At 35.5% G+C, this 10,444-nt stretch overlaps 1 protein-coding gene across 1 annotated transcript in view; it reads left to right on the top strand.

The window, feature by feature from the left end:
• Positions 1–6,964, top strand: part of LOC128013915 (potassium voltage-gated channel subfamily KQT member 1-like) — a 46,739-nt gene extending 39,775 nt beyond the window's left edge. Inside the window, exon 5 of the mRNA XM_052597110.1 lies at positions 5,715–6,964. Coding sequence (XP_052453070.1) covers positions 5,715–5,867 — 153 coding nt within the window. The 3' untranslated portion in view covers positions 5,868–6,964. The remainder of the gene's footprint in view (positions 1–5,714) is intronic.
• The last annotated feature ends 3,480 nt before the right edge of the window (positions 6,965–10,444 follow it).

The following is a 10,444-nucleotide window of genomic DNA, read 5'->3' as shown; positions in this document are numbered from 1 at the left end:
CTAAAGTGTAGTTAAGCACACAATCTTTCTGCACACATTTAACATCCGACCAGAACAGGTTGACTCGTGTGAAGTGCTGAATGTGAGTTTTAGTGACCTGAGCGAGTGCACAGAAACGCCCTTTACCCAAGATGAATGAGTCTGTTTAAGCTTGGCACATACAGTATGTTCTTTGTGCTTGAAAAAGAAAAAAAAAACACAGACTGTAGAGAGAGAGAGAGAGAGAAACAGAGAGAGGGAGAGAGAGGGAGAGAGAGAGGGAGGGGGGAGAGAGAGTAATGTTGTAGGATAGTTGAAGGCAGTGAAAGAAGTGAAAAAAGATAAATGAAACAAGTAAAGCACAGGGATTTGGTTAAATCAACAATGAAAGTGGGAAGGAAAGAAAGAAAAAAAGAAAGAAAGAAAGAAAGAAAATGAAAAAAACATAAACTAACAAACAAATTAATAAAAGGAACAAAAAAGATAGATAGATAGATAGATAGATAGATAGATAGATAGACAGACAGACAGACAGACAGACAGACAGACAGACAGATAGAAAGACAGAAATACAGACAGACAGAAAGACAGAAATACAGAAAGACAGACAGACAGACAGACAGACAGACAGAAATAGAGACAGATAGACAGACAGAAATACAGACAAACAGACTGACAGACAGAAAGACAGACAGACAGAAATACAGACAGATAGACAGATAGACAGACAGACAGACAGACAGAAATACAGACAAACAGACTGACAGACAGAAAGACAAACAGACAGACAGAAATACAGACAGATAGACAGACAGACAGATAGATAGAAGACAGACAGACAGAAAGACAAACAGACAGAAAGACAGACAGACAGACAGAAATACAGACAGACATACAGACAGAAATACAGACAAACAGACAGACAGAAATACAGACAAACAGACTGACAGACAGAAAGACAAACAGACAGACAGAAATACAGACAGATAGACAGACAAACATACAGACAGACAGACTGACAGAAAGACAAACAGACAGACAGAAATACAGACAGACAGACAGAAATACAGACAGATAGACAGACATACAGACAGACAGAAATACAGACAGACAGACAGACAGACAGACAGAAAGACAGACAGACAGACAGACAGAAAGACAAACAGACAGACAGAAAGACAGACAGACAGACAGAAAGACAAACAGACAGAAATACAGACAGAAAGACAGACAGACAGAAATACAGACAGACAGTCAGACAGACAGACAGAAAGACAGACAGACAGAAATACAGACAGACAGACAGTCAGACAGACAGAAAGACAGGCAGACAGACAGACAGAAATACAGACAGACAGACAGACAGACAGACAGACAGAAATACAGACAGACAGAAATACAGACAGACAGACAGACAGACAGAAAGACAGACAGACAGAAATACAGACAGACAGACAGACAGAAATACAGACAGACAGACAGACAGAAATACAGACAGACAGACAGACAGAAATACAGACAGATAGACAGACAGACAGACAGTCAGTCAGACAGACAGACAGACAGACAGTCAGACAGACAGACAGACAGACAGAAAGACAGACAGACAGACAGAAATACAGACAGACAGACAGTCAGACAGACAGAAAGACAGGCAGACAGACAGACAGACAGACAGACAGACAGAAATACAGACAGACAGACAGACAGACATAAATACAGACAGACAGACAGACAGACAGAAATACAGACAGACAGTCAGACAGACAGAAAGACAGGCAGACAGACAGACAGACAGACAGACAGACAGAAATACAGACAGACAGACAGACATAAATACAGACAGACAGGCAGACAGACAGACAGAAATACAGACAGACAGACAGACAGAAATACAGACAGACAGACAGACAGACAGAAAGACAGACAGACAGACAGACAGAAATACAGACAGAAATACAGACAGACAGACAGACAGACATAAATACAGACAGACAGACAGACAGAAAGACAGACAGATAGATAGATTACCAGCTAAAAATGGACATCAGGTGCAAGACGCCTCAGAAATCTTGTCATGAATGACCTCAGTCCAGGCATGTAACAGACATCTTTTAGTGTCTTGTGAATAAAACAGCTGCTTTGATGCTCCTACACAGTTTCTCTTGGTCGCTAACAGTTTCTTCAGGCATTTTTGCAATATTAAGCTCTGGCTACACTCCAGCCTCCAGGCTGACATGTGAAGACGCGGCAGAAACAAGCCAACGCTTCATCAGCGGCTCAATAACCCCGGAGCTCTTATCAGCACAACGAATGACAGAGCTCAGGGAGATTCAACTCTTCTTTCTGGGGAGATGATTACTTTCATTATTATTACTTTATCATTTCATCTTCAGGAGAAGAAAATCCAGTTGGCAAAACAATTAACTACTATTTAGCTGAGGAAAATGCAATGTAGCATTGCAACAGTGGATCGTCTGCAGTGAATGGGTGCCGTCAGAATGAGAGTCCAAACAGCTGATAAAAACATCACAATAATCCACAGCACTCCAATCCATCAGTTAATGACGTGAAGTGAAAAGCTGCGAGTTTGTAAGAAACAGATCAATCAACATGTTTTAAACTTCAAACCATTGCTTCTGGTCAAAATATGAATCAATAATCCATAATAACACTTTCTCCAGTGTAAAAAAGTCAAAAGTCAACATCAAAATCCTCCCACATACACTACCAGTCAAATGTTTTTGAACAGTCAGATGTTTAATGTTTTATAAAGAAGTCTCTTCTGCTCACAAAGCCTGCATTTATTTGATCCAAAGTACACAAAAGCAGCAAAATACTGAAATATTTTTACTATATGTAATTTATTCCTTTGATTTCAAAACTCATTTATTATTATTATTAAGTTGTAAAAAGCCATGTAGAATATATATATATATATATATATATATATATATATATTTTTTTTTTTTTTTTTTTTTTTTTTTTTCAGATTTCTTGATTAATAGAAAGTATATCTAAAAAATCTTTGGTAACATTATGAATGTCTTTATCATCACTTTTGAACCATTTAAAGCATCCTTGCTAAATAAAAGTATTAATTTATATCATTTCTTTCCCCCAAAAATAAATAAATTATCCTGGCTAATAATGTTACTAAAGCTTTTTTTTTTCAGATAAATGGTGATCTTTGGATCTTTCCTTGAGCAGTAAATCATCATATTAGAATGATTTCTGTAGATCATGTGACATTGAAGACTGGAGGAATGATGCTGAAAATACAGCTGTGCATCACAGAAATAAATTAAATCTTAAAATATATTCAAATAGAAAGCAGCTATTTTAAATAGTAAAAATATTTCACAATATTACTTCTTTTGCTGTATTTTGGATCAAATAAATGCAGGCTTGTTGAGCATAAGAGACTTCTTTAAGATATGTTAAATATCTTACGTGTTCAAAATCTTTTGACTGGTAGTGTACTTGTTTAGAGAGCTTTGTACTCTCTTGGCTTGCAAATGGTGTTTTTTCTCCTGATTCAGATAAGACAACTTTTTCCCTCAAGGAAGCATATTACAGTTTACAGATTCATATTTTGTCCAGAAGCAATGGTTTGAAGTTAAAAACGTCTTAATGAAGTAGTTTTTTAACTGATGCACTGGAGTGTTGTGGATTATTGTGATGTTTTTATCAACTGTTTGGACTCTCATTCTGACGGCACCCATTCACTTCCATTGCTGAGCAAGTCACGGAATCCTACATTTCTCCAAATCTGATGAAAACTCAAACTCATCTGCATGACCTGAGGGTGGGCACATTTTCAACAAATTCTCATTTTTTTGGATGACCTATTCATTTAATAACTAATTAATAGTTTAGATGACTCCTTTTCTGCACTTGAAACGTCAGTTTTGCTGGAGAAAACAAGCACCTTTGTTGTTTGTTCTTGCTTCCACTGGTGCTGATTTGGCTGTAAAACATCAAGCCCACAGCCTGTTCTCAGAGCAGTTTATCAAACACTAAAGTTTGCGAGGTGAATCTGCAGTCCAAGCACAATTTCTGTGGCTGTTTTAGAGTTGTTTTTCCTGGGGTCTCCACGGGTCAACGTGCTCCGGCTCCACAGACCAGAGGAATTCCTAATCTGAGCGCAGCGCCTCGCTTGGGAATGCAGATAATGCCATAGATTATCAATGACATGTTTATGGTTCAGATTTATATTTCCCCTCTAACAGGCAGTGAATGCTCCTTCTCTTTATGAAACTATATTTATGTGTGCTCGCAGTGAAACGGCGCACTGTTGAGCACAGACCTTCTCGTGGCTTGTGTTGGCGTTTCAGGTTACTGACGGCCTGCTTTTGTTTTGTGTGTGTGCTAGACAGTTAAATGATGACTAGCGAGGGCTCATAAACTGGGTATTTTAAGTAGCCATCTGAAATGAATGACCCATTCTGAAAGAAAAACACGTGCATGAAGAGTTGTTTCTGAGAATTTGTATTAATGTCACAATATTGTTTGATGTGTGCTGTTCTTGTCACCTATGTTCTGACCTTTTCGCAAAATGCATTTCATTTTGCATTTTCAAGTATTTATTTAAATATACTTAAAGCATCCTGACTGGGTGAATTTTATGAAGCACGTCCAGGTCATATTTCACCCCAAAATGGGTCATAAGAGAAAATGCTCTTAAAGCTCTCAATTGATCTCTGTCGCTTTAAGTTAGTGTTAGATGATTGTAAAAGTCAAAGTAAGAAATAATATAAAAGTAATGAAAATCATATCAAGTATCTAATATAAGAATGAATGAATGAATAAACAATAATGTGCAAATACAATGAATACATAAGAAAATATTTTGCATTAAGACCATTAAAACAATTTGCATTTTAATGCAATTATTATAGTAAACTAAAACTATTTTAAAATAAATTGAATTAAAAATGTAAAACTGAAATGTCCTTACTTGAAATAAAATAAACTTTAACTGATGTTACTAAAAATGTTACTTATTTTATTCCAGCAAGTTACCAGAGCAACATTTCACATTTTCATTTAGTTTAACTTGATGCATTAAAATAACTTAAACTAAAACTGAAAGAAAAATTAATAAAAACAAAATAAACATTTTATTTCAGTTATAGGTTTGTGTGTGTGTTTTTTTTAACATATACAATTATTAAACAACAACTAAATTATATATATATATATATATATATATATATATATATATATATATATATACTAAAGTATAAATAATTATGTAAAATTCAAATTAAAACATAAAATATTATTTATTTAGTTAATTCAAAAAGATATATTATAAAGTGTATACATCAATATAGTAATCGTTGCATTCTAATTTAAATTAAAACAAAAATATCACAATAATAAAAAAGTAATGGCAAATGTCAATGCAAAATTAATTAAATAAATGATTTATTATTATTATTATTATTTATTATCTATGATAGAATTACGACCACAAGATTCGTGCCTTTAGTGTAAACAATAACGTTTTGTTAGAAATAATCTTAACACACATCTCTGACTGCACTTTAGCCTGATTTTCTTTCTTTAAGGGTTAAACAATCTGAGGTTAAGTGCATTACTGGAGCACAATGGTGATTGTTCGTGGATTAACCCCTTGCACAGTATTTTTAGTCAGTAGCCCTACAGCGCACCACCCAAAACCCAGCAAAGCAGCTTCCTTTCTCAGATCAATGTCTCTTTGTTTGTAGGTGCTTCAGATGGACGTGAAGCTGGAGAACGTCCTGAAGATCCTGACGGAGCATTTCCAGCCCAAACCAGAGCTGCTGCAGAAACCCAGCGAGTACAGCTCTCGCGTCACCGTCATGAAGCGGCTGGGCGTCAGCATGGACGACAGCCAGTGACCCGCTCGCCCGCAGAACTCGTGCATTGTGGGAAGCGCGGGCCGAGAGGAAGAACTTGCGTTTCCTGTTTCTGTCTAGGAAGTGAACAGGCGACGAAGAAGACCTGGATGTCCCTCAGAATCTCCTCAACTGTCCGTCTCCAGTCATTCGATGGGTTTTACGGTCCCCGAGGGACTCGAGCGCTGGTGTTCGGAGTCTGTGGGACCCGTTTCGGACGGTTTTCGCAAACCCAGAACAAAGGTTGAACTCATTAATCACATTTGCACCATCCAGAGCCCGCAGGAACATGAACACGTTGATGTATGTTTCTAGTAGGGCTTATCAAAATAGCAAAACACCCATGATAGATCCTAATGAAGTGTAATAGTGCGCTGGCATTCAGACGAGAGCCAAGATTCACAACAGCCGATCTGTCAGCGTTTTTTCCCTCCGTTCGCTTGAAAATTAAACGACGAAAGACGGAAAAAGCGGTTCATTTTCAGTAACCGCAAAGCCGTTTTAAGGAAGGATCTGGCGTGAATCCGTTCATCCACCAAACATGTTCGTCTGTTGGCCGTTTGCCTAGTGCTAGATTAACATCGAGGGGTTTTGTAAAGCAAAAAGCCACAGACTATGTCACAGTGATGGGTGTTTTTACTCCTAAAACCATTGTGAAATCACTGCAGCTTGGCTTGTTGCTTTAATGAAATGCCGATGACAGCAATATGGGGAAAAAATATGGAAATGCTCAATAATAGTTGATAGAGAGCAGAATAACCATTTTCATGTACACTACAATACCAAATCTTGGGGTTTGTAGGGTTTTTTTATGTTTTGAAAGACTTTTTGTGGAAATTGGATTATATTTTGTTTGCCAGATTTCTTTGTTTAAATAAACAGCGCTTATTTGAAAAATGCATCTTTTGCAACATTAGAAAACAATTTGATCGATTTAATACGCCCTTGCTGAATAAAAATATTCATTTCTTGAAAAAAAAGCGAAATCGTACTGACCCCCCTTACGAAAGGAAAATATATTTACCAATATATTTCTTAAGAATATATTATTTTCCCTTTTTATTTTCTAATATTTTATATATTTGAATACATTTAATAATATATTGATGATACATATATTATATAATATATTGCAAAATATACAAATGATTATATATATTGCAATATATTGGAAAAAATAAATATATATAAGAATATATGCCTAATATATTAAATGATATTTTCCAATATACTGCAATATATTTTTGTTTCATAAGGGCCAGGTTTTTGAACGGTAGTGTAATCAACATAATATTTATATATTATAAAAAACATTTTTAAAATTTGAATGTAACATTAATGTTATAAATATTATATAGAGTAAGCATTTATACAAAGTAAAAATTTAGCCAAAAAAAAATATATAAATATATATGCATTAATGGGTGTCTATTTAATTACTAAAATATATTTTAACACTTACCCTTAATTTATCTACACAACAGGAGCTGAAAACCTAAAGAAAATAGTGTTTTAAGGCTAGATAAGCTTGTATTTTTGTCTTGTAAATGCGTTTTACTCCTGCTGCTGACACAACTGTACAGTTTTATAATGAAAACGGCATGTAAACATTGTAGCAATGCCTTATATGTTTGTCCATGTAGTGCTGATGGTTTGGATTCATGTTGTGCTGGAATGATAAACGCTCCAGAGAACTGTGGTGTAAATAAAACTGAATTGTGTATCATGTTGCATCCTGGCATCACGCGAGAGTACCTGGCCGTCACACGTCCAGTGTTAGCGACTCAAGCGAGGTGGAGAAAGTGAAGATGACATGTTTCCATTGGCTTCCTTCTCTTCAGTTCTCCGCACCTACTCCTCATTCGAAGGCCAAAGTATACAGTCTGGTTACAGGACGTGAAGATCTGTACGTTTGCTTTTGTCTCGCTGACGGGGAATTGAAAGAGAAGCGAGTCGTCTACAGGCTTTCATCTGACAGTCTGTGTGCTTTGAGAAGTCGTTTGATGTCGGAGAGCTCGAGCGTCCGCTGTTGGAAAAGCATTAGGGATGCAAACGCCGAGCACACCGGCACGAAGCACATGGGCCCGGATGATGATTGATCTTTCAAGGCTAAAACATACTCATATTTCCTTCTTTTGCGCTCAAAGGTCTACGAAATACACTGAGATTATTGCATTCCTGCGAGATTTTGGTGTAGGATTCAGGAATTGTTTGTACATTTCATAAAGGCACAGCAAGTAGCATTGAATTAAATGCAAAATTGTACTGAAATAGTAGTTTGTTCAGTAATCTTTATTTCTAACTTTTAGCGATTATAGCTAGAAAATCTGATAAAAACAACTAGTGTATGTTCGTTTATGAAGCTAAACCAGCAGATTTTTATGTTTCATTGTCAGTTTACCTTTATTTCAGGCATATTTTATGTTTTTTTTTTTTTTTAACTTTTTTTTAATAATGTAGTTTTATAATATATTTAATATTTTTATTTTGCTCTAAAATAATATTTATAATTTTAGTAAGCTTTGGGAATTTTGTTGTTTCATCATTTTTATTCTTTTCTTTTAAATGTCTCTTATTAGTTTCTGTTTCTGTTTTAGTTATTTTAGTGCTTCAAGTTCAAATTAAATTAAACTGATAAATGATGGCTATTTAAAATAAAATCATTTAAATATTTTTTATATATATTTTTAGTGAATGTTTATTTTAGTACCATGGTTTTAGTATTTGTATAATTTATTTGTATTAATTTTTAAACAATATATAATTTAAAAATATATTTAGAATAATATTTAATTTTTTTATTTTATAATATATTTGTGAGCCTGGACCACATAAAATTTTTTTTTTTACAATTTAATAATATTTTTATTGATGGATGGTTTGTTAGGAGGACATTATTTGGCCGAGATACAACTATATGAAAATCTGGAATCTGAGGGAGCAAAAAAAAAATCTAAACATTGAGAAAACCACCTTTAAAGTTGTCCAAATGAATTCTAAGCAATGCATATTACTAATCAAAAATTAAGTTTTGATATATTTAAAGTAGGATATTTACAAAATATCTTCATGGAACATGATCTTTACTTAATATCCTAATGATTTTTGTCACAAGAGAAAAATTTATAATTTTGACACAAACAATGTATTGTTGGCTATTGCTACAAATATACCCCAGAGACTTGAGACTGCGTCTGTGCTCCAGGGGCACAATTTATCTTGCATCTTTTGTTTGAATTTTAGTTTTAGCTAATGATGATAACGCTGCTGCTATGTCAGGTTTTACACTCCTGTCGGCTGATTGTTAAAACAGAAGTTCGCCGAAAGCCCAGCCACCTCCTCCATAACGGGGTCTGTTTGACCTGATGACAGGCCTGAGCCGTGTGCCCATTACTGGGGGGCCACCTGTGGCCCCAGGGCCCGTGAGGCGCTGTGGTGCCCTATGAAAGCAGATATTGGGATGAACAGGTGTGTGGTGGGGGACGGGGGCAGCTGCGCCTCGTGGCTTCTAGAAATAGCAGCGAGCAGCAAACAGTTGCACCGTCGGCTGTTGTGTTTGACCGAGGGGCAGCGGTGACCACTCCATCAGTCCAGATATTACATTTATATTTACTCATTTAGCACACGCTTTTATCTAAAGTGATTACAAACGAGGAATACGACAGATTCATCATAAAGAGGCAAACGAACACAAGAAGTGCTCAAAATACAGAGTTTCAGAGTTGCTGTCCCTTTTCTTGAAAGATAAAGGCGAATTTTAAGCGACCAAATTCAAAGCTTTAAAAATAAATTACATATACATTTTAAAAAGATATGCAATGTTATGCATCTCTAAATAAAAAAATAAAAGATAGAATATATGTATTATATGAATGATACAACTGTATACAAATTATATATACATGTACAATGTAAATATATGTGTGGGTAAATATATATATATATAATTATTTTTTTAATCAATTTTGCACAATGCTCATAAAATATTACTCCTTGTTTTAGATGGAGTAATGTTCATTCATTAATTTATTTTTGCAAGAATATAAACAAGTTGAAAGTCTGTTGTTTTTAAAAGTGTTATATGAATAGACTAGACTATACTACACGTGAAAAGGACATTAATAAATACCAAGATCTGCATCAAAAAAGTCATGTGACTTATGATCAGCATGAAGATCAGGGTCTTTTTTTAATTATTATTATTATTATATATAACCACAACTTCCATTTACATTTCTGCTTGCACATTAAATTTCTCTGAAGTTTTCTTGACACGCTCTTGGCTATATAAAACATTGCATATTTTCTGCATTAGTAAGAATGGCCTAAAATATGTCAGCAGCGACGACCGGCCCGAGCGACTGTCTGCTGTCTGCTGAGCGTGTCTGTCCTCATGCCAGATCTGCTGTAGTTCTGCCAGCTGTGGGAATACGGATTGAAGCGCATTATGTTGTTATTGAGCAAACATCTGGGCTCGGACCACGCACACACACACACACGCACACACACACACACACCAGAGCGTGCATGTGCATGTCCAGCTGCTGCTGTTAAAGCCCTTTAAATCTCAGTGAAAAGGC

This window comes from Carassius gibelio, chromosome B25 (assembly GCF_023724105.1).
Source record: "Carassius gibelio isolate Cgi1373 ecotype wild population from Czech Republic chromosome B25, carGib1.2-hapl.c, whole genome shotgun sequence".
Classification (NCBI taxonomy): Eukaryota; Metazoa; Chordata; class Actinopteri; order Cypriniformes; family Cyprinidae; genus Carassius; species Carassius gibelio.
The sequence above is the reverse complement of the archived record's forward strand: the minus strand, read 5'-3'. Positions and strand labels throughout refer to the sequence as shown.